The sequence below is a fragment of the Saccopteryx bilineata genome, chromosome 10 (genome assembly GCF_036850765.1).
Source record: "Saccopteryx bilineata isolate mSacBil1 chromosome 10, mSacBil1_pri_phased_curated, whole genome shotgun sequence".
Lineage (NCBI taxonomy): Eukaryota > Metazoa > Chordata > Mammalia > Chiroptera > Emballonuridae > Saccopteryx > Saccopteryx bilineata.
The window spans coordinates 61,729,457-61,755,277 of NC_089499.1; the positions used below are offsets into that span (position 1 = coordinate 61,729,457).

At 41.3% G+C, this 25,821-nt stretch overlaps 1 protein-coding gene across 5 annotated transcripts in view; it reads right to left on the reverse strand.

Moving 5' to 3' along the window:
• The window catches only part of ARHGEF3 (Rho guanine nucleotide exchange factor 3), a 381,307-nt gene that overhangs the window by 49,071 nt on the left and 306,415 nt on the right, over nt 1–25,821 (reverse strand). For 4 of the 5 annotated variants that reach the window (XM_066246135.1, XM_066246137.1, XM_066246136.1 and 1 more), the window contains one exon: nt 3,450–3,557. In XM_066246135.1, coding sequence (XP_066102232.1) covers nt 3,450–3,557 — 108 coding nt within the window. Of the gene's footprint in view, nt 1–3,449; nt 3,558–4,444; nt 4,568–25,821 lie in introns of those variants that run through there. The other variant, XM_066246139.1, reaches the window with a different exon arrangement.

Consider the following 25,821-nt stretch of genomic DNA (forward strand, 5'->3'; position numbering starts at 1 on the left):
ACACTAGATATTCAAAGGGACATATATGACTCTAAGGTGTCAGAAGCCAAGGAAAGGGGGATGGCAGCAGATAACTAGGCTGCTAAGTCAGAGCCTTGAGTGTTTTTGGAAGTAGAAAAAGTATAAATATATAAAAATACGGGTAAGAAATTAATGCTGAGGGGCATGCTGCACCCCTCACTCCTTGTTCTCTGTTCCTCTCCTTCCAGAAAGGGCTCAGCACAGTACACAAAATGGGAAAGGAGGTTAGGCTGGTGCACTGAGTACCCCTTTGGGATTGCCCCTTACCCCTCAGCCTTCCTGCTCCTCAGGCTATATCAGCATCTTGTCCCATTCTAGCTAGTGAGGGAAGCAATCAAGTCATGAGATTGGTATTGAGATGCTAACCGGAGTAATTCTGCAGAACTTACACTGCATGCACCAAGGTGACTGTTGGAAATATCAGTGAGGGTGGGGGGCATTTTTCATGTTTTGTAGATCCCCTGTAAACATGGCTGTCTAACTCTGCATACAACCACAGGGGCATAATTCCATTTGCTGGCCACCCCCCACCCCACCCAAGGACAGACTCACGACATAAGCACATTGCTCAAGTTCTCTTTTTGTCTACGTGCACAACTATTATGAATAACTGCCTGGGTTGTTTCTGTCCATAAATGGAGCCTGTAGTTTGCTAGTTATCATGGCATTTGAAAAAAGTAAATAAAAAATTATTATGCTACAAAAAAATCTTTGAGGTTTTAGAAACTAATCTCTACATGTCAGATTCCTCCCTCAGGTCTGGCTTTCTCACTCTTGCTTGGCCTCAGTCTGCTGGATTTCAGACATAGCTTGATTTCTTTCTGCCCTCGTTCTCTAGGTCAATGTAAATTTTCAAGGTGAATAAATATTTCCTGCAGTGTTTCCTGTGTAAGATCTGTGTAGGAAAGAAACAGGAGAAAAGAAATAAAGGTTGCTTGGGAAGCCAAAGGAAAGATTTTGAAGGTATGACAATGGGGGCATTTGTAGGTGACAGCTGGCTGGTTACTCAGGTCCAGCTCATTACTGCCACAGGGGAACAGAGGCCCAGCACTGCCCGGCATTCCACTTCCTCATTCTTATATAGACTGTTTTGATTTTTAAACATTAACTCAAAATACTGTGCAGCCAAAAAAAACACAACTTGAGAGCCAGATGTGGCCATAAAGTTTCCAGAAAGCAACTCTATCTAAAACAGCGATTCTCAACCTGTGGGTCGCGACCCAGGTGGGGGTCAAACGACCAAAACACAGGGGTTGCCTAAAGTCATCGGAAAATACATATTTATTATACAATACATTTTAAAATAAAATATGTATTTCTGATGGCTTTAGGCGACCCCTGTGTTTTGGTCATTCGACCCCCGCCGGGGTCGCAACCCCCAGGTTGAGAACCGCTGATCTAGAATGAAAGCAACATGAGGGCAGGACATAAAGCCTGGTGCACAAAGAAGGCCCACTCAATACTTGTGGGATGAGTAAAGCCCTTCCTGGGGCAGAGGGTGGACTGTCCTAGGACAGACAATGGGAAGGGATGGCTGGCAACATGAAGGTCTTATAATCAAGGGGGGAAATAACTACAGAGGGAATGAACTTGAGCCACAGTCACTGGGATGGAAAGGAAAGGGTGAAATAGCAGTATACGGGTTAAAGAATTTTCAAAAAGCAGAACTCAGCAAAAGACCAGATGTTCATGACTAGAGAGGTGATGAATCTTCCAGAGTAAGCCTGCAATGAACTTGGCCAGAGGTCTGCAGGACTGGTCACAGGAGGGAGAAGGTAAACACATTTTTATCTACTAGCTTCAAAGTCCTTCATCTGGCTCCCCCAGACAACCTTATTTTTTTTCTCCTGTTCTCTCACAAAGGTGATCAGGGGATACTGAAGGTCCCAGAGGCCCAAGTACCAAGAGAAAGAGTCAAACCTACAGCTAATTATGTGATGAGGTATTCATTCAAAAGAAACTGTTAGTAGAGTTAACAGAGGAATGACAGGGCAGGCAGTAAGCACTGGAGAGGGTTGGCATCTACAGGAAAGAGGCAAGAACAGCTTGGGCTAAGCAGAGTCACAGCACATCGACTGAATGGTGTAGAAGCAAGCAACAACAGGAGGGGATGAGGGAGACTAAATCAGTTCTCAAGTCATAGACTGTCATAGCGTAAGACAAGCCTTGGGTTCTAGTCCACAGCTTTCTTAATGACTCACAAAGTCAAGATATAAATATTACAAAGAAAAGTATTCAGGGTAAGTGAGAAATGGCAGATGCAAGTCTACTTCTCAGCCAAACAAGGTGAGCTTTTCATGGCATGACTTCTGTGGCCTTCAGTTTACAAAAGGACTTTCATGATTATCAAACTGGGTACAGACCTTGGGCAAATCTCAACTTCTACTTTAAAAGATAAACTTTATCAGGAGTTTAAGAACAAGAACAACAACCATCACTTACTAATTACTACAGTAGATAATAGTATTTACTACTTAGCTAACTAATTAGTAGACTAGTGATTGCTAATTAAGGATCAAAGCGCTATATACTAAGTCCTTTAAATGCACTACCTTGTAAATCTTTAATGATTCTATAAAGGAGCTGGTGGCATAACCCCCAGTTTACCCATTAGGAATAAAAGCAAGACCTAGAGATGTTAAGTCATCTGCCCAAGGTGACAAAGTCTTTGAGTGACAGAGCCGAGGTCAGAACTGAGATACTTCCTTTCCAGGGCCTCTGTTCTAAGCCAGGGGTCAGCAAACACTTTCTGCAAAGGACCAGATAGTACATATTTTTGGCCTTGGGGGCAATATGGTCTTTGTAACAACTATTCGACTTTGTCACTACAGTACAAAAGCAGCCATTAGACAACCCATAAACATTTGGGCATGCCTGTGTTCCAATAAACTTTATTTATGGACATTGAAATATGAGTTTCATAATTTTCATATGTGGACCATCATTCCTTTTTTTATTTTTTCAGAGCCATTCAAAAAAGTAAAAATCATTCCTAGCTCATGAGCCATAAGAAGACATAAGGTGGGCTAAATTTTTTTCCATGAGCTATAATTTGCAGGTCCCAATCTAAGTCCCGAGGCTCTTGCCCTCTGGCTCACATGTGTGCTGGTTTCCTTAGAAGGCCCATTGGACATTTTAACACAAAACTTGTGTGTGTCTGAATGGGACACACAATTTGGAAATACAATTGTGAGGGCAGACCGGACAGAGATGACTCAAGTTACCTTTCTCACAGGACACTGCCTGACCCCAGTTTACAACTTGAAAATACCTCTTTCTTCCTTTCAGTCCCCTCCCTTGCTCCCTTCTATTGAAATAAACCTTGATTCGGGTCAATCTAAAACCAGGGCAGATTCTCAGTAAAACAGAAATGTCTCCTCCTGCACAACATGGTTTTTTGTAAACAGGAGCCACCATGCCCTTCTTACCTGCAGGGTTTGGCTGAAGCGCTTTAATGGCGTAGCCTTCACAGGCGGGATGAGGTTTGCTAGTGATGTGACTCTGGAAAGGGGTTTGACCCGTTTATTACTAGGCTCCTGTAAGATTAAAAAAAGAGAAAGGAAAATGTCAAGGGCAGTTACAAAGACAACATAACTCTACCACAAAGTCGTGCCCCACTTCATGAGCTGCTGGCTGCACACCGACCTGGGAAATGCAAACAGTGCCCTATCTCACTCCAGCTGTGCAGAGATGACCTGGCTTAGGAGCCAGGGAAGGAGAAATGGCAGGGAAACGTCAACAGAAGCAGCTCTGAGCACCCAGCAAATGGGCCAGATCTACTCCCTACTCTCACTCCCAACACCTGCCTGCTTTTAACTCAGAAGCTTCCACTCAGTAAGATCATTCTCCCCAACGCCTCCTGTAGAGAAAATCTGCCTCAGATTTCCCATGCAATGACATTGTCAGGTAGCTGTCTTTGAAAATTCTGAATTCTTCTTTTGAAAAACCTTTTCTCTACATTGCCTAAAACCATCCTCCAAATTTCTTTTATGCAATGGATTTTTTAAAACACAAGAAAACTTTGCTAACTAAATTAAAAAAAATTTAAAGAAGTTCTACTACTGAACTCTTAAGAAAACTATTTGCATTTCAGTATATTTGAAATGTACATATTAATACTTATAAAGAAAATAGAAAAAGAAAAAAAATACTTATAAAGAACAACCAGACAGCAAAAGAAAATGCATCAAGAGAAAAGCCTACCATGGGCATTGGTTTTTGTAATACATATAGCCACCAGTTTTGAAAATCACCTCCACAGAAAATATTTGCAAATTTGCCAGTTACCCCAAACCAAGCTGAAGGGTGAGAGGGAGGCTATCCATTCCAGTGACTTTGCAGTCAAGAATTACATAAATAAAACAACAGGCTGAAAGACAAAGATGACAGACAAAACGTCTTACAAGGACAAAGAGAACATTACCCTTGTCTTCCTAAGCTCCATCTGACCTGCCGCAGATGCTGGACAGCACATGAAGACACCCAATTTTAACAGATAAAGCCAAATGTGACAAATGTCGTGGCAAATCTCAATCATTTCCAGAAGGAGTCTCAAGATGCTCATCTTTCCTTTTCAGCCATTGCTTTCTTTCAGAGTTTCGAGGGTTAAGCCAGAACTTCAGATCCTCTGGAACAACCTTGCAGGATGTTCTGAGCATAGTAGGTACTTGGGAAAATCTTGCTCGGATTTGGAATTCTGCCAAGACATTCTCATGTCATTTTATGTCCTTGCCAGCCCCAGAAATCAGAAGCTTTCTTTGAAATAGACCCAATGTTTCTGGCATTTAATTAGAAAGATTTAAAGACTAAAAAAAAAATTAAAAAATAAAAAAGTATAAAAACAATTCCACAATGTGGCCAGGAGTGAGTTATGATTTCTCTAAGCGTAAAATATCTTCCCCAAGACAGAGAATGAATCCGGCTGCTGGCTACCTCTCCAGCATCTCGGCTTGCTGAGCTGAACAGACAGCAGGAAAACTCTAAACACTGGGAAGGCTCAGTTCCAAAACGCACTGGATGAATCTCTCAACATGAGAGACATCACATTCTAATTCTTCAAGTGCCTGAGAGAAAGATCCAATAGCCCTGCTGCCTCCAGGTGACAGTGCCCTTCAGGATGCTCTCTGTCCAATTCCTGGCTCCTGAGAATCTGTCCCCACAGGAGGATTTTAAAAATATGTTTTACGTCAGCATTGCATCACTGTCATAATGAGTACACACACACACTCTTGAACATCCCCTAAATTTCTCTAAATGATTCCTGCCTTGGGATGAAAATTCTAGCATATGATTTCATCATCTTTGATAGCATGAACTAACTGCACTGCAGCAAATGAGCTATGAGATTTCTGGGGGGAGGGCAGGACTTAGTCTTAGATAATCCTTCACACACCTCAGAACCTAGACACTCCTGAATCTCTATTTCTTTAATGAGTTCAGCTGCTAGGTCACAGAGTCTGCATCAGAGTGGGGAGACTGAAGAGCAAATGCCAAATGAGTTCCCTTGCTCTAAAAAGAGGCAGGAAGAATTGCATACTTAGTAGGATAGGAGAAGATTCACCTATCAGTTCTGTTCCACCTGCTGTGTCATCTTTTCTAAGGTTCTGCTGACTTTGCTGTCCATTGACCCAGTCAGATGGGCACTTTCTGCACAGCTACAAAATATATGCATGATGCTAAGGCCAGCTCCTCTGCAGGTTGTGCAGTGCTGCTACAGGAGATCATAATTAAAACTACTTTCTGGCCCTGGCCAGTTGACTCAGCAGTAGAGTCAGCTCGGCATGTGGAAGTCCCAGGTTCGATTCCCAGTCAGAGCACACAGTAAAAGCAATCATCTGCTTTCCACCCCTCCTCTTTCTCTCTCTCTCTCTCCCTCCTACAGCCATGGCTTGAATAGTTCAAGCACATTGGCCCCGGGCACTTAAGATGGCTCCCTGGCCTTGCCTCAAGCACTAAAATAGCTTGGTTGGTAAGCAATGGAACAGCGGCCCCAGATGGGCAGAGCATGGCCTGGGAGGGGGCTTGCTAGGTGGATCCCGGTCACGGCGCATGCAGGAGTCTGTCTCTGCCTCCCTGCTTCTCACTTAATTTAAAAAAACAAAAAACAAACAAACAAAAATTTCTTTCCCAAGGCATTGACCATTTGGAAGTAAACATCAGGCTTCTCTCTGGCAACTTGATATTTCCAAGTAACAAAAAATTGAATCAGAAACTAGTGTTGCATGATTTTGTGCTGTGATCCAGCAAAGCAGGCAGGTGCAATTTCAAAACCAGAACATTTACAGGTTACTGGATATATGGAGGAGGTTTTATGCCTGACCCACATGAGTGAAGTATGAATTACAGTGTTCTCCTTGAGGCTTCAGTGAGAATGAGATTAAAAAAAATTTTTTAGCCTAATTTGATTTTTCTTTTCCATTTACTCAGCATGTCTCCAGCTACATTTTACTGCTGTCTAAAAAGAGCCCTCAGAGAAAATGTTTCCAGATTCTAGTTAAATAGCTATACCCACAACTAGCAAATGCAATACCAGGGTTGCTTCTGGGCTTTACAGAGATGACACTATACAACCTTCAGATGCTTCCTACTCTAACAACTCAGCTGCCAGACCAGGCTGGGCAAGGTCAATGCTAAACCCAGGAACAAGGTGTCCTATTTCAAGTACAGACCCACTCCTACCATGCAATTTTAAGACAGAGCATGAGGGAATCTCACTAAAGAAGTTAAAAAAAGAAAAGTAAAAGGCATTGTATGTTCTGTGTAGGCAGCATATTCTGAATGCATCTTTTCCAGGGCTTACAGTTTTGTTTTGTTTTTTGTCTTATTGTGCTAGCTAGGACCACCTGTACATTGTTGATTATAAACTGTGATAATGGAGACACTACTCTAATTCCTGAATATAAAGTGATTATTATGAAGTTTTCATCCTTAAGTATTGTTTCTTTTTTTTTTTTAATTAATTTATTTATTTATTTTTATTTATTTATTCATTTTAGAGAGGAGAGAGGAGGGAGAGAGAGAAAGAAAGAGAGAGAAGGGGGAGGAGCAGGAAGCATCAACTCCCATATGTGCCTTGACCAGGCAAGCCAGGGTTTTGAACCGGCGACCTCAGCATTTCCAGGTCGACGCTTTATCCACTGCGCCACCACAGGTCAGGCAAGTATTGTTTCTTGAGCGCATGAACAAGATACCTTTTTTCAAGTAGAGAAAGTTCCCTTGTATGCTAAGTTTGCTGTGAATTTTTATCATGAATCAGGATTAACTTTTATCAAATGTTTTTCTTCATCTTTTCAGTGGACAAGGAAGGGAGGAAAATGGGGAGAAAAGGAAAGAAAAAGGAGAGATGAGAGGAAGGAGAGAATGAAGAAAGGCATAGAGATCATATTTTTTCATAAAGGAATTGATTTAGCAATTTAAATATCTCTTGTGCATGAATTACAAACAAAAGGGAATAAAGCACTTCATGCAATTTTATTTTTAATGTGGGCTTTAATTAAATAGATTTTAATATTCCTTTCCTAGGGGATACAGTAATTTTTATCTTCTTCTCATTCTTCCTCCCAAGAGATACAAACCAAAGCAGATTATATGCAATGTTAGAAACTGCTTATCATAGAAACATGAGCTAGTTCAATTTTTTATTCCTTCAAAAATAGTTCTATCCTAATAGGCAAGACATAAGGAAACCTCTCTCCCTGTACTTCACTTTTGCAGCCAGAGTGGGGCTGGGAGCAGTAAGGGGGTCTTCCATATCATGTGTGTAGCTGCAGAGACTACCTTCACTGAGCCCCAGGAACTAGGTTTCCTATTTCACTGAGCCCCAGGAGGGACTAGAAACAAAGCTATAGGGGCAAGCACCACTCCTGGCTGCTCTACACCTGGCCAGAAGTAAGGGAGAGGAGACTCAATTGTGCCAGCTGATACTTTTGCCCATGAGTTGCTGGAGTCATAAAACATGTCTTACCAATGCTTGGGAACATTATGGAAGTGATCTGCAGCACTCCATCTGTGTAATGGAAGATGTGCTGGGCACTGTGCACCTAGGGGTCAGGTTTCACCCACCCAGTAACCCTCTAGGATGCTTTTCTCATCATCTTCACGTTAAAAAGGAAATTACAATCTCAGAGTGATTCAGAAGTTCTAGCATTATTAAATAATAATGAGCTCACATTTCTTGTAGGGATTTTTAGCGCTTTATAGATATTTACTAATTTATTCCTCTGCACAGCCCTGCAAGGCAGCTACTATTATAATCCTCATTTTAACCTTTGAGTAGTACGAACGTTCATGTACGTCCTCATGCCTCCTGACCATCCAGAGTAACTGGAACTAATTTCATTTTTGAAAAAAATCACTTCATTCCTGGGGGTCAGTGAGCATGAGAAAGGCTCACTACTCAAAGGGTTAAAGATGGGGAAACGGACTCCTGACCTGTGGTGGTGCAGTAGACAGCGAGCCAACCTGGAATGCTGAGCTTGCCAGTACGAAACCCCGGGCTTGCCCATCAAAGCACATACAAGAAGCAACTGCTATGAGCTGATGCTTCCCGCTCTCCCCTCTTCTCTCTCTCTCCTCTTTCTAAAATCAATAAATAATATCTTTAAAGAATAAATAAAAATAAAGATGAGGAAACTGAGGCACAAACTGAGCAACTTGCATAAAGTCACTCAGCTCAAAAAGGTAGCCAGAATTTCAATCTAGACAGGCTAGCTCCATAGCCCACGCCCTACACCAGGGCTTGGCTAACATTTTCTGCAAGGGGCAAGATGGTAAATATTTTAGGCTTTCTGGATCATTCAGTTTCTGTCAGGCCTACTCATTTCCCCCATCACCTATAAACAGTAAGTAAATAAATTAGTGCAGTTATATCCCATTAAAACTTTATTTTTAGACACTAAAATTCAAATTTCATAGAATTTTCACATGTCACAAAATATTATTCTTTTGCTTTTCTCAATCATTAAAAACATAGAGAAACAACTTTTAGCTTGTAGGCCGAAGGAAGTGGGCTATATTTGGCAGACGGGTCATAGTTTGCTAACCACTCTTCCATATACTGCTGTTGGCAGCACAGGAATCATCTCCTGCAATGGAGGTCATCAGCCTCAGCTTTCTGCTATAATACACCTATAGCCAACAGTCGCAGGCACGGCACTCTCCCACAAGCACACTCAGCCAGCCTGCAGCCCCAGCAGAAAGCACTGGCTGGATTCATATCTTCTTCCTGCAGCCAGACATGCTGGTCCCCCGTTGGTGAGCCAGAGATGTATCTGATTTACCCTTTATGGGAGTAACCCCATTCTCCTGCATTTCACTCTCTTAACTTTCCAAACAAATCAGCCAAAAGGGAACACAAACTTTCCTTGACCCATAATATGCACAAATAAGGGACATAAAAAGTATAATTCCTAGGATCTGCTTCAAAATAACTTGAGGTTGGATTTTTTTTTTTAATTTTAATTGAGATCCAAGATGGCCACAGAGTAGGCAGATGCTCCAACTCCCACTTCCTAGAACCAAGGTGGATTACAACTTAAATCTGAGAACACTCATGTGAAAGACGAACTTTGGATTAAACTAAGAGGATTCTACAGCCAAGGACCACCAAAGAACCCACACTGAGTCTGGTAGGAAAGGCGGAGACGCGGGAAAGGCTGCTCCACTCCCGGGAGCAAGCCGCGCCCAGGAGGGACTTTCGTGATGGGGAAGGCTATCCAGTGAGTGGTAGGTCCCTATCCCAAAAACCAGAATCCCAGCCTAGAGTCCTGGAGCCCGGAAGGGGTTTACGGACTATATTTGGCTGAGAAAAAAGCATAGACACGGTTTGAGAGAAGGAGGCAGGACTCTCAGACCCAGGCCCCGTATTAAAGGAACTGCACAGAGAGCCTCCCTCAGCCACTTTCCCAGAGCTCCAGGACACCCTAACCCAGCTGTGGCCAACAGTTTTTGCCCTCGGGCCAGATTAGAAAGAAAACTTTTTTCACAGGCCAGACGAAATATTAAAATGAAAAAATGTTAAATACAAAAATGATTTATTTAAGTAAAATTTTATTATATAATTTGTTTATGAATAAATGTAAGTAACTTAGTACAACAAATTAACAAAAAAACTAATGTGACATGTTGAGGTGCTTTGCATGGCCTATTTTTTTTTAATATCTGGCTCTATACTTAACACAGCCTCTAAATGTAAATCATTCAATCTTGATCTTGTACTTTTATTTAGATTCATTAAAGAAAAAGTTTGTTCACAAATATAAGCTGAGCTCAAGATTATTGAAGATATTGTAGTTTATGTATAATGATTTAAAAGTACCACTTATTTCATTTCCACAGTGTGTTGTGCGGAGAATATTAAAAATTTAATCGCGGCCGCATAAACTCATTACATGGGCCGGTTCCAGCCCATGGGCTGTATGTTGGCCATGCCTGCCCTAACCCCTGGGCTGAGTCACTCCCCAAATTTAAAGTAAACATTTTTCCTGGGAACAGCATCAACAGCAAAGGAAAGAAAGTGTCCCATCCACCGATGCACTCCATTACCCTAGCTACAATGAAGGTGCTTAAAGCCAGGTGCCATGTTAGGGACACAACTAGGGAGTGCAGAGGGCTAAGCTACACCACCCTCCGCAATGCTGAGTGCAGGCTAAAGGCAGCAGGGTGCAGCAGCAGAGGTTTGAGCGAGCAGGCGCAAGCCCGCCAGTGGAGCTGGGAACTGCCGCTGCCGCTGGGGAAGCCCGGGTGCACACACAGTCCTGCTCGCTGAGTGGCGCCCCACTGGTGGGTGTGGAGGCCCAAGAGTCAACAGAGGGGGAACGCGCAGGCGTGTGGTAGCCCACCAGCTATGGCGGAAGTTGCCCAGCTGCTACAGGGATCTGGGCTGGCTCACAAACCTGCTTGGGGTGCAGGCGGGCCCTCAGTGGCAGCGAAAGCATTGGTGATATCGGCGGTGATCTGAGAGGGCAGGCGGAGCCCCCACCCCACAGGGCTGCTGAGATCTGAGCTGAAGGAGGCAGCCCTGGAAGCAGTCCAAACGGGCGAGCAGCAGACCAGGGCAGCCTTAGTCACAGAGGCGGGCTAGAGCCAGCAGCACTAGAGCCAAAAAGCCCAAGGCAGCAACAGCAGAGGCGGTCTGGTAGACAGACCAAACAACGGGAGCACAGGAGCCACACTAACTGGACCTGTGAAACTACACCCTACTGAGTGCTGAAAAAGAACAAAAAAATAAAATAAGTAAATAAAATGTCTGGATAGAATGACACCTGAGACTAAGGAGTCGGCCACATCTAATACTGTACCTAATCACTGAATTACAGTACTGAGACCAACAAGTAGCCAGCAATGAGGCAACAGAAAGCAGATATTAGGGGAACTTGAACTTTTTTTTTTTTTTTTTTTTTTTTTTTTTTACAGAGACAGAGAGAGAGTCAGAGTGAGGGATAGACAGGGACAGGCAGACAGGCAGGAATGGAGAGATGAGAAGCATCAATCATTAGTTTTTCGTTGCACATTGCGACACCTTAGTTGTTCATTGATTGCTTTCTCATATGTGCCTTGACCATGGGCCTTCAGCAGACCGTGCAACCCCTTGCTGGAGCCAGTGACCTTGGGTCCAAGCTGGTGAATTTTTGCTCAAACCAGATGAGCCCACGCTCAAACTGGCAACCACGGGGTCTCGAACCTGGGTCTTCCACATCCCAGTCCGACGCTCTATCCACTAGCGCCACCACTTGGTCAGGCTAGGGGAACTTGAACTTTTAAAAGAACTTCTCACAGGCCAAGAGTAGATAAAAGCAAGCCTAGGAGTGCAGCTGATATTTACAACAGCACCTGGACCCAGCAGAAGCAGCCACAAGCCCTGGAAAACCTGCAGCTCCCAAAAGGTGGATAACAACCAGTCATAGGCAGTGACCCCCACTGATCTGCACCAGGCCCCAGCCAGGGAAGTCCAGGGCAACACAGACAAAATAGGAAGACAAAGAAATATAATCCAAATGAATCAACAAGAGAAACCCCCAGAAAATGAACTGAGTGAGATGGAAATAAGCAAACTACCAGATGCAGAGTTTAAAATAATGATTATTAGAATGCTGAAAGATCTTAGAACAACAATAGATGGTCACAGTGAGCATATAAATAAAGAGATAACAAACATAAAAAAGGACATTGAAATAATAAAGAAGAACCAGTCAGAAATGACAAATACAATATCAGAAATGAAGACTACACTAGAAGCAATTACAAGCAGGCTGGATGAAGCAAAGGATCGAATCAACTATTTAGAAGATAAGATAAACAAAAACATGGAAGTGGAGCAGTAAAAAGAAAAGAGACTGAAAAAATCTGAAGAAACTCTGAGAGAGCTCTGTGACAACCTAAAGAAAAACAACATCCGCATCATAGGAGTTCCTGAAGAAGAAGAGAAAGAACAAGGAATAAAGACCTTGTTCAATCAAATCATAGCTGAAAACTTCCCTAAATTAATGCAGGAAAAGTCACACAGGTTCAAGAAGCAGAGAGAATTTTATTAAAGAGAAAACCAAAGAAATCCACACCAAGACACATTATAATTAAAATACCAAAGCTAAGAGATAAAGAGAAAATATTAAAAGCTACTAGAGAAAAAAAGGTGATCACCTACAAAGGAGCCCCCATAAGGATGACATCCAACTTCTCAACAGAAACACTTGAGACCAGAAGGGAATGGCAAGAAATATTCAAAGTAATGCCTACAACCAAGACTACTTTATCCAGCAAGGCTATTGTTTAAATCGAAGGAAAAATAAAAAGCTTCCCAGATTAAAAAAAGACAAAAAAACTCAAGGAATTCATTACAATCAAACCAATGCTGCAAGAAATGTTAAGGGGCCTGTTGTAAACAAAACAAAGGGGGAAAAGAATATAGTAAAAGAGGAATATAGCTTTAAAGAATAAAATGGCAATAAACAACTACGTATCAATAATAACCTTAAATGTAAATGGCTTAAATGATCCAATCAAAGGACATAGGGTAGCTGCGTGGATAAGAAAACAGGACCCATACATATGCTGTCTACAAGAGACACACTTGAAAACAAAAGATACACATAGACTAAAGGTAAAAGAATGGAAAAAAATATTTCATGCAAATGGAAATGAAAAAAAGCTAGAGTAGCAAGCAATACTTATATGAGACAAAATGGACTTTAAAACAAAGGCTATAGTAAGAGATAAAGAAGGTCACTACATAATGATAAAGGGAGCAATCCATCAGGAAGAGATAACCATTATAAATATCTACGCACCTAATATAGAAGCACCTAAATATATAAAGCAGACTTTGATGGATATAAAGGGTGAGATCAACAGCAATACTATAATAGTAAGGGATTTCAATACCCCACTAACATCACTAGATAGAACCTCAAGAAAGAAAATTAACAAAGAAACAGCAGACTTAAAGGACATACTAGATCAACTCGATTTAATAGATATCTTCAGAACCTTTTACCCTAAAGCAGCAGAATATACATTCTTTTCAAGTGCTCATGGTACATTCTCTAGGATAGACCACATGTTAGGGCACAAAAGCGGTCTCAACAAATTTAAGAAGCTTGAAATCATATCAAGCATTTTCTCTGATCACAATGGCATGAAACTAGAAATCAACCACAACTGAAAAACTAAAAAATACTCAAACACATGGAAACTAAAAGGCATGTTATTAAATAATGAATGGGTTAACAATGAGATCAAAGAAGAAATAAAAAAATTCCTAGAAACGAATGACAATGAGCATACAACAACTCAAACTTTATGGGACACAGCAAAAGCAGTATTGAGAGGGAAGTTCCTAACACTACAGGCACACTTTCAGAAGCTAGAAAAAGCTCAAAAAACAACCTAACCCTGCATCTAAAAGAACCAGAAAAAGAACAGCAAGTAAAGCCCACAGAGGTAGTAGAAGAAGAAAATAATAAAGATTAGAGGAGAAATAAATGACATAGAGGCTAAAAAAACAATACAGAGGATCAATGAAACCAAGAGATGGTTATTTGAAAGGGTAAACAAGATTGATGAACCTTTAACCAGACTCACCAAGAAAAAAAGAGAGGACTCAAATAAATAAAATTTAAAGTGAGAGCGGAGAAATAACAACCGACACAATAGAAATACAAAATATTGTAAGACAATACTATGAAGACCTATATGCCAAAAAATTAAACAACCTAGGTGAAATGGACAAATTCCTTGAAACATATAATCTTCCAAAAATCAATATGGAAGAATCAGAAAATCTAAACAGACTGATTACAACAAATGAGATCGAAACAGTTATCAAAAAACTCCCAACAAACAAAAGCCCTGGGCCAGATAGTTTCACTGGTGAATTCTACCAAATACTCAAAGAACTAACTCCTATCCTTCTCAAGCTACAGTGTGTCCGTAAAGTCATGGTGCACTTTTGACCGGTCATAGGGGAAAGCAACAAAAGACAATAGAAATGTGAAATCTGCACCAAATAAAAGGAAAACTCTCCCAGTTTCATACCTATTCAGTACAGTTTGATGTGGGCTCACACACAGATTTTTTAGGGCTCCTTAGGTAGCTATCCCATATAGCCTCTACAGACTCGTCACTGACTGATGGCCTACCAGAACGGGGTTTCTCCACCAAACTGCCAGTTTCCTTCAACTGCTTATCCCACCGAGTAATGTTATTCCTATGTGGTGGCGCTTCGTTATAAACGCGCCGATATTCACGTTGCACTTTGGTCACGGATTCGAATTTAGCGAGCCACAGAACACACTGAACTTTCCTATGTACCATCCACATCTCGACTGGCATGGCTGTGGGCTGCTCCACTCTATACATGGTGTTACATCATCATCTGTGCATACGCACATGCTGCTATATCATCCTACAGAAACTGGGAGGGTTTTCCTTTTATTTGGTGCAGATTTCACATATCTATCATCTTTTGCTGTTTTCCTGTGACTGGTCAAAAGTGCACCATGACTTTACAAACACACTGTATTTCAAAAAATTCAAGAGGAAGGAAGACTTCCAAGCTCCTTTTATGAGGCGAGCATAATTCTGATTCCAAAACCAGGCAAAGACAACACAAAGAACGAAAATTATAGGCCAATATCCCTGCAGAATTAAGATGCTGAAATCCTCAACAAAATATTTGCAAACATGATCCAGCAATACATAAAAAAAATCATACATCATGATCAAGTGGGATTTATTCTGGGGAGGCAAGGATGGTACAATATTTGTAAATCAATCAATGTGATTCATCACATAAACAAAAGGAGAAAAACCACACGATAATTTCAATAGATGCAGAAAAACCATTTGATAAAATCCAGCACCCATTTATGATCAAAACACTCAGAAAAGTGGGAATACAGGGAACATACCTCAACATGATAAAGGCCATCTATGACATGCCCATAGCCAACATCATACTCAATGGGCAAAAATTAAAAGCAATCTCCTTAAGATCAGGAACAAGACAGGGGTGCCCTCTTTCACCACTCTTATTCAACATAGTCCTAGAAGTCCTAGCTGCAGCAATCTGACAAGAAGAAGAAATAAAAGGCATCCAAATTGGAAAAGAAGTAAAACTATCATTATTTGCAGATGATATGATACTGTATATAGAAAACCCTAAAATCTCAGTCAAAAAACTACTGGACCTGATAAATGAATTCAGCAAGGTGGCAGAGTACAAAATTAATACACAGAAATCAGAGGCATTTTTATACAACAATAATGAACTGTCAGAAAGAGAAATTAAGGAAACAATCACCTTCACTATTGCAACCAAAAAAATAAAGTACCAGGAGTAAATTTAACCAAGGAGGTTAAAGACTTGTACTTGGAAAATTATAAAACACTGATAAAAGAAATCAAGGAAGATACAAACAAGTGGAAGCATATACTGTGCTCATGATTAGGAAGAATAAACATCATTAAAATGTCTATATTACCCAAAGCAAATATATAAATTCAATGCAGTACTAATTAAAATACCAATGACATATTTCAAAGTTACAGAACACAAATTTCAAAAATTTATATGGAATCAAAAAAGAACATGAATAGCCTCAGCAATCTTGAAAAAGAAGAATAAAGTGGGAGGTATTACACTTCGTGATATCAAGTTATATTACAAGGCCATTGTACTCAAAACAGCTTGGTACTAGCATAAGAGGCATATAGATCAATGGAAAAGCACAGAGAACTCAGAAATAAACCCACACCTTTATGGACAACTGATATTTGACAAAGGAGATAAGAGCATACAATGGAGTAAAGACAGTCTCTTTAACAAATGGTGTTGGGAAAATTGGACAGCTACCTGCAAAAAAATGAAACTAGACCACCAACTTATACAGTTCACAAAAATAAACTCAAAATAGATAAAAGACTTAAATATAAGCCCGTGAAACGATAAACATCTTAAAAGAAAACATAGGCAATAAGCTCACCGACATCTCTCGCAGCAATATATTTGCTGATTTATCTCCATGGGCAAGTGAAATAAAAGACAGGATAAACAAATGAGACTATATCAAACTAAAAAGCTTTTGTACAGCTAAAGACAGTAAGAACAGAATAAAAAGACAAACCACACAATGGGAGAACATATTCGACAATACATCCGATAAGGAGTTAATAACCAAAATTTATAAAGAACTTGTAAAACTCAACACCAGGAAGACAGACAATCCAATCCAAAAATGGGCCAAAGAAATGAATAGACACTTCTCCAAAGAGGACATACAGATGGCCAATAGGCATATGAAAAAATGTTCAACATCACTAATCATTAGAGAAATGCAAATTAAAACCACAATGAGATACCATCTCACACCAGTCAGAATGGTGCTCATCAACAAAACAACACATAATAAGTGCTGGCGAGGATGTGGAGAAAGGGGAACCCTCCTGCACTGCTGGTGGGAATGCAGACTGGTGCAGCCACTGTGGAAAACAGTATGGAGATTCCTCAATAAATTAAAAATGGAACTTCCTTTTGCCCCAGCCATCCCACTTTTAGTAATATATTCCAAGAACACCATATCACTAACTCAAAAAAAGAAATGCACCCCCATGTTTATGGCAGCATTGTTCACAATAGCGAAGATCCGGAAACAGCCCAAGTGTTCGTCAGTGGGTAAGTGGATTAAAAAGCTTTGGTACATAGCCTGACCTGTGGTGGCACAGTGGATAAAGCGTCAACCTGGAAACACTGAGGTTGCCGGTTCAAAACCCTGGCTTGCCTGGTCAAGGCACATATGGGAGTTGGTGCTTCCTGCTCCTCCCCCTTCTCTCTCTCTCTCTCTCTCTCTCTCTCTTTCTCTCTCTCTCCCCCCCTAAAATGAATAAATAAATAAATAAAAATTAAAAAAAAAGCTTTGGTACATATATACTATGGAATACTATGGGGCCATGAAAAAGAAGGAAATATTACCTTTTGCAACAACATGGGTGGACATGGAAACTATTATGTTAAGTGAAATAAGCCAGGCAGAGAAAGAAAAATATCATATGACCTCATTCATTTGAGGAATCCAAGGAACAAAGTGAACTGAGGAATGCAATTAAACCTGAAGAAAAGGGGGGAGGGAGCTGTTGGGAGGGGGATAAGGGATATGTTGAGAGAAATATGGGGGAGGGAGGATGTATTCGGGGAGCCACTAGAATCTATGTAAACACAATAAATAAATAAAATAGAAAAAAATAACTTGAGATTGGAGAAAGGGGATGGGTAGGAAGCAGGATCAATCACAGGATGATAAAGTTGGGGGCATAAGGACTCAGTTTGTAGTTCTGCCTATGGTATGTAGTCAAATTCTCCATAATAAAAAGACCTATTGTAATGAGCAGAAAACTGTTTTTCCCAAATGTACCAGTGAAGGCTGAACTGGAGCAGACAGGGGCAAGCTGAGATTAGTTTTGACAAATTTTTACGTCAGTTGTTTTTAAGGGCCTAGTAAGAAAGGGTACTAGGAGACAGATACTGAATATAAGTAGAAGAAACCTGGTAAAATGAAAAAGAAATCTTACTACTGAATTTCAGTAATTCTCAACTAACACAGACGAAAATAGGGAAAGGTCCATGTAGCTGGAAAATCAAAAGCTAGGAGTTACCTTGAAACATTTAAACTTGAAGATGGGCATCCCCAGGGAGAGGCCTCACCTGCCACCCGGCTCCCAGCAGTCTGCTTTAGTCTACTGACTTGTTTTTCTCTTTTTTTAAAAATTTTTTTAAAAAATTAGGTTTCTTTTCATTAAGAAACCTAATAACAGGCTCCCGATCACTGAACTCCACAACATAAACCAATCTGGTGGAATTCAACTCTAATTTATTTTAGAAACATATAGAGAAAACAGGGGCCACTCAAGTTTGGATTGTGCATGGATAGCAGACCTGTTCTGCTGTATTTAATTTGTCAGCGTGCTTTGCTTTCTCCATGAATGTCACCCAAATTCAAGCCTGTCTCTCCATTCCCAAAACAGCACCACCTTCTACTAAGAAAGCTAAGCCATCCGTCCTTGCCAGATCCTCACTCCTGCTCTGCCTCTCTCCAGTCAAATAATGTAAAGCTCATTACAATGACCTCAATATTACCACCCTCTTCCTCAGTGCCAAAGGGCAGTTCATATTGTTTTACAGTTTATGCCCAAGATTCTCACCCTTCAAAACTCCTAGGTCAACACAAATATTCTGGTGTTTTCACTTCCTTTGACACCTCCTATTGCCAAAGCCTTCCCACCCTTTCATGGTCTTTTACTGACTCAATGGCCAATTCTTCTACTGCTGCCTCTGCATCCTTCTAAGCCATAAGCTTTACTTCAAATGACCCCACTCCTGACATTTTAGGGGATTTGACAGCTTGTTTTCTGTCTTGCCCCTCAAAGAAGTCCTGCAGACCCTACTTCCTGGTTAATGGCTCCTCTAACTTAATGATGGAGAAATATATATTTATATATGTAATATTTATATATATAATATATATCTATATAATCATCTGTCTCTATCTATCCTATCCATCCTTCTATCTATCAATCTAACTATATCAGTCTGGCTTTCATACTTACTAGCTGGATGATCTTGGACAAGTTACTTGTCTACAGTTTCTTCAATTTAAAAATGGGTAAATAATCCTTCCATAATGCAGTAGTGAGAATTCTGTGGGTCAGAGCTATTGTTGGGAACTTATAATCTGTGCCAGGCACTGGGCTAAGAATTTTCCATGGGTTTGCTTATGGCATCATCAGATCATTCTATGAGAGAGCTAATATCATTAGCCCCATTTTATAGATGAGGAAGCCGAGGTTCAAATAGCATAAGTACTTACACAGGTCACATATCTCAAGTTACAGAGGCAAGACATTGGATCGCACACTGGACCATACACCTCAGCTAAACTATTGTATTTTGCCCAAGAGATACAATGAACACATAGCACCATGCTTTGTGAAAAGCAAGCTCTCAATTAACAGAGCCTAAAATGGGACACAAAGTTGGTATGTTTTCACTAGATTATTTCTCTTCCTCCTCCCCTTTGCCTCTAAGAACAAGTGAATTTGTCTCATTACTCAATGTATGCATTCTTTGTTATTAAAAATTTGATTTTCAGAAGAGTTGCAAAAATAGTACAGAGTACTTCTGGATGCACTCTTTACCTCATTTGCTCTAATGTTAAAATCTTACATAACCATGGTACATTTCTCAAAACTAAGATATTAACATTGCTAAAAAATTATTAACTGAATTTCTTAGAGGAACCCATCAGTTATCCCACTAATGTTCATTTTCTGTTTCAGGATCAGTTTGTCTTTCATGACATTGATGCTTTTGAAGAGTACTGGTCTGTTTTTTGTAGAATATCTCTCAATTTAGATTTGTTGGATGTTTTCTCACAATTAGATTCAGATAATGCACTTTTGGCAAGAATACAACAGAAGAGATATGCCCTTCTTGATACATTATATTGGGGGTACAGTATGTCACTGTATCTTATTACTGCTGATGTTAACTTTGACCTGTTGGATAAGATGGCATTATGGGCTGAACAGTGTCCTCCCAAAAAGATATGCTAAAGTTCTACCCCTGAACCTGTAAATGTAACCTTATATGGAAATAGGGTCTTTGCAGAGGTAATCAAGTTAGGATGGGGTCATACTAGATTACTCTGGGACTTATAACCAATCCCTGGTGCCCTTACAAGAAGGGAAAATTAGACACAGACACATAGGGAGAATGCCATGTGATGACAAAGACAGCACCTGGAGTGAATTATCTATAACACAAAGAATAGCAAAGATTGACAGCAAACACCAGAAGCTAAGAAATGGCACGAAAGGATCCTCCTACAGGTTTCAAAGGAATCATGGCTATGCCGAGATTTTAATTTTGGACTTCCAGTCCCCTGAGCAGTGAGAAATATATTTCTGTTATTCTAAGCCAGCAAGCAGCCTGAGGAAGCTGCTAGTCCTCCCCTTATCTAGTCCTCCCCTTATCTGCAAGGGGTATGTTCCAAGATCTCCAGTGGGTACCTGAAATGGACTGTACTGAACAACATATATATGCTTTCCACCCCCCATACATGCATAACTGTGATAAAGTTTTATGCTTTTTCCATCTTAACTAAGTACTTACCATGTACTATGGTCATAACTTTTGCAGTTTGTGGTACAATAGCAAAACTAGCACAAATGTCATTTTTATTTATTTTTCCTTCTTCACGATTTCACAGATTTATTCTTACTATAGAGCTTAGCATTCTCAGCATATAATTATTTTCTTTCACCTCTTCACTTAAAGGAAGCAGTTTATTGCTTCTCTTTGTTGAATCCAAATTGCCAGTATCACTATTTTTGTGCTTTGAGGCCATTATTAAGTACAATAAGGGTGACTTGAACATAAGCACTGCAATACCACGACGGCTGATTTGATAACTGAGATGCTACTAATTGACTAATGGGCAGGGAGTGTGTACAGCATGGATTTGTTAGACAAAGGGATGATTCATGCCCTGGGCAGGATGGAGCAGGACAGCACAAGATTTCATTAAGCTAGTCAGAACAGTGTGCAATTTAAAACTTATGAACTGTTTATTTCCGAAATTTTCCGTTCAATATTTTGGACTATGGTAGATAGCAAGTAACTGATATTACAGAAAGCAAAACCTTGGATGGGTGTGTGTGTGTGGGGGGGGGCTTCACTCCCTTTGTAATTAATACATGTATTGGAAGAGATATTTTGTGATTATGTGCATCCTTTTAAATCCAATTCTGTGTTTATCCAACGCCTGCAAAGTGGGCTTCACTGACAGGTACAGGTGTCACCTGAGGAGGAATATCTCCTAGCTGAACAGGGAAAACCAGAAGCTTGATCTAGGCGGAGTGCCTAAGAGAGTCGGTGTTGGCCGAGGCAGAGCAGGCAGGGAGTGGGCAGGTGGCAGCATGCAGGGCATCACAGGTGGCTGCAGGATGGAGGCAGCAAGGAGGAGCTCTGAGCGGGAGGAATGGGGCTGCAGACACAGGAAGGGGGTGTCTTTGGAGTCTGAAAGTTATTCTTCACCTTATTTTTGGAAACAGAAAAAGACAATAATGAAATAATGGTTTCTAACTCCAAAATTTCCATTGAAAATATTTTTCCTATTCTCTTTTCTCTGGTATAAAGCTAACTGACCTAGTGTCATCTGTTACCAGAAATAAAAAGGCAAATAATGAGGCCCAAATTCCAACAGAAACCTGGCTTCATTGATTAGGCCAAATGCATTTCAGGATTATTGGTTTCTAACTGGTAAGGTGAACTAAAGATCTTCAAACTCAGAACTATAATTTTCCCCTAGAGATGCTTATCAGTGATTTCCACAAAGGGACTACAGGCTTTGTGGACTTTGTTAAACCACCAGGTACAGCTCTGGGAGGGAGCCTGATACCTTTGTCTTAGCTACACTCAAAGATGAAGGCCACACCCTCTTTATTTTCTCCAAGAGTCAGGTTGCCTCACACCAGCATCCAAGGGAGATCTAATTTCCTCTGATAAAATGGCTCACCTCTGTCCTATCAGAAGCCATGAGAAAAACATCCCAATTTCCTTCTTTAAAAGAAAAGAAAAAAAAAAGTGCTGGGTATTTTTTTCTTTTGGGGTTGGGGAATTTTTTTTTTTTTTTGCCAATGAGGTATAAAGAGAGCCTGAATAAATAAAATCCACAGAACAGTCTGAATTAGTTCATTCTCATGGCCATGCCATAGACAGGGTGTTGTCAGATTGCTATGCTGAAGATTCAACAATTTCTCTAGTCCCATCCCCCATTACCGCCCCCCCCCCCATGGAAATGCTAAAAAGCATTTGATGGAGACATCACAAGATGGTCTGGGCAAATCCACAAATCAAACCATCCATTCACAGGGCCATACCACTGAACACATGAAGGTTGGAGAAGTTATATTTATTCTCTGCATATCAAGTTTGTCTTTGAGCCTGTCAGTCAGCACCAAAGTCCAGTTAGCATCTATAACATCTGGCCGAGGTCAGTCTGTGTGGTGGTTGTTTTTAGGGTAGCATTGGTTAAGGGAGAGACATCAGGGGGATATCTTACTGAGCTCAGACAATGCCGGCACGAGCCGATGAAAACTTGCTCAGTCCCTGCCCCAAATACAGCTTCCCATATAGTGCAAATAAAAAATGAAGACTGAAAGAAATCGCTCTTTATGACAACTCCTGGGGTCATTCTGGCTTCAATTCCCCCAGGCCTTCCCTGCTTCCTTCAAGTACAAAACATGCTAGCAAAACATCATAGCTCTCTGATGTTCATACAGACTGGACGGCAAAATGGAGGAAAGGTGGGCTGTGAAGTGAGCGAGACGGATTTCATCCAGGATACATACCTTGGAGAAGCAATTAATTTTACTACAAACCCTGAGAGTCACACCGTTTTTGTTTCCGAGGGAAGACATCAAGCAACTTATTATCTTTATTCTTCTCATTATCATTGAATCCTCCCCCCATTAGAAAAGTATACTGTTGGCGCTGGCTGGTTGGCTCAGTGGTAGAGCATCAGCCCAGCATGTGGATGTCCCAGGGTTCAATTCCCGGTCAGTGCACATCAAAGAAGTGACCATCTGCTTCTCTACCCCTCCTCCTTCCTTCTCCCTTCTCTCTCTCTTTCTTCTCCTCCCACAACCATGGCTTAATTGGTTGGAGCGCATCAGCCTGAGCATTGAGGATGGCTCTGTGGAGCCTCTGCCTCAGGTGCTAAAAATATTGTAGCTCGGTTGTGAGCATGGCCCCAGATGGGTAGAGCATCAGCCCAGATGGGGGCTGCCAGGTATATCCTGGTAGGGCGCATGCGGGAATCTGTCTATCTCCCCTCCTCTCATTTGGAAAAAGAAGAAGGGAAAAAAAAAGAAAAGTAACCTGTTCTACTTGTCTGCCACAAGGAAATTCGTTTTTGCTGAATGATGGTTTATGGGTTGGAAAGAAAAAGGAACCTTGGGAAATAATTCAGTAAAATGTAGGGATCTCTGAGAGCTGAGGCAGGCAGCAGGAGCAGCCTCGCTCACGGACCATACCTCTCAGCACTGCCAGTAAAATAAAACAGAACCACTGTTTCAGACACTATTTTTGGCTAAGGTTTCACTCCTCAATTACTTTCAAAGTTACTTGTTTCAGTCAACATTATAAGGGTAAGTCAACATTTGTCCTGGCAGCTAGCCCAAATGTGTTATTTTATTAGTCTGCTACTGGTTAAATTGGCCCAAGATTAAACACATCTAATAAATAGCCCTAAAATACTGGAGTTTAGTAGAAAACCACATTCAGGTTCTCTTACACAGGATGTTACTATTACTTAACTTTGGGCAGAAGGAGAAATGCACACCCACACCCCAACAAGTTCCTTTTAGCAAAAGCCAGCCCACTGCCTGAAACTCATTTCGGTCATGCCCAGACATGGCACTACAGACCTTCAGAGAAAAAGGCAGGCAAATATTTAGCTCTTTCTCTGGTCCCTGGCTTCACATCAGCTCCTGAAAGTCAAGCAAAGCTCTTACTCTGTCAAGGCAGCAAGAGCCAGATGATCAGAGCTGAAGTATTTCAAGAGTGTGACCTCCTGAGAAGCGTGAGGGCGCCAGCAGAGTGGTGCCTCTGTGGCCCTTACAGGAAGGCCAAAGTCGGGCACAGATGTTTTCTCATGGTTAGATTGAGGTTATTCATTTTTGGCAAGAATGCCACAGAAATGATGTGCCCACTATGCCACAACCATCCCCACGTCTGGAAAATGGGGTCAAAGCTGCACATTCCTGATTGGAGGATGCCAAGAGGCACCTGGAGGTGGCAGTGGTGGCCCAATCACAGCCACAGGGCCCAGAGGAAGGCCTCTGTGGTTCTGGGGTTTCGCAGTTGGTCATTTCCTACTGACTTCTTGGAAACCATTAGGTGGGATATATTCTGTACTTGTTTATCTTTTTTTTTTTTTTTTAATACAGAGACAGAGAGAGAGTCAGAGAGAGGGACAGACAGACAGGAATGGAGAGAAATAAGAAGCATCAATCATTAGTTTTTCGTTGCGACACCTTAGTTGTTCATTGATTGTTCTCTCATATGTGCCTTGACCGTGGGCCTTCAGCAGACCAAGTAACCCCTTGCTTAAGTCAGCGACCTTGGGTCCAAGCTGGTGAGCTTTGCTCAAACCAGATGAGCCTGCGCTCAAGATGGCAACCTCAGGGTCTCGAACCTGGGTCCTCCGCATCCCAGCCCGATGCACTATCCACTGCGCCACCACCTACTCAGGCTGTACTTGTTTATTTTGGTAAAAGGTATTCCCTGCCTTGCCCTTGAGCTGAGTTGGAGGGGAAGGGAGAGAACAACGTCCCTAGGGACTCCACCGCTGCTCAGGTTTTGGGAACTGTGTACAGACACCAAGGATATCTTAAGCACATTTGCTGAGGATTCACTAGAGTTTAGGAATAAGACAAGCCTCTGGAACAAGTGACAAAGTTCTTAGTACTCTGGCTCAATGAATGTTGATTCTTTGCAAAGGGCCTAAGGATAAAATATAACACAACCTTCTGAGCACAATACCCTGTCATTTCAATACCCTGTGACTTTGGGCTAACAACGTAACCTCCACAGACTTTGTCTGCCCTGTGAAGTGGGGGTAAACTCTCTTACTCCCTCACAATGTTGTTGGACGATGAAATCATGTCTGTAATGTGCTTGGTTTAAACCTGCCCCATAAGTTGCTCCCAGCCTTCTCTCCCGCCCTTGTCCATTCTGCACTAGATTTTTCCCTGGGCCTCCCAGGAACAAAGCTGGAGCTCCATAACACTTGTCACCTGTCACCAAAAATATGCTCAAAGACACTGAGGCCTCAGTGGCTATGAGACCAGTATTTTGAGTTCACATTCCTGCCTTCCATTTCTTCTTGTACCTTTACCATCTGTTTAGTCAAGCTCTGACTAAATAGAGCAAAACTGGGAGTGGTTTGGCAGGATCCAAGGCTATGTCCTGAGAAAATAAAAACTTCAGCCTTGAAATCCTAGAATAAGAACCCGAGTGGGGGAAAGGAACCCAAATAGGTGGATCTTGAGGTCTGCTTCCAACCCTTCCCACTGTATCCACATTACTGAATAATGGGCTAGAAAAATTGGTCTCCAGTCTTGCCAGATCCCATTACTACTTGGGACTATGCAATGTCAGGAATTCATTGATGCTGACTTGACTCAATGGTAGGCATACAACCCATGTCAGATATTCAAGGTGGAATTTCTCCCCCAAATAACATGTAA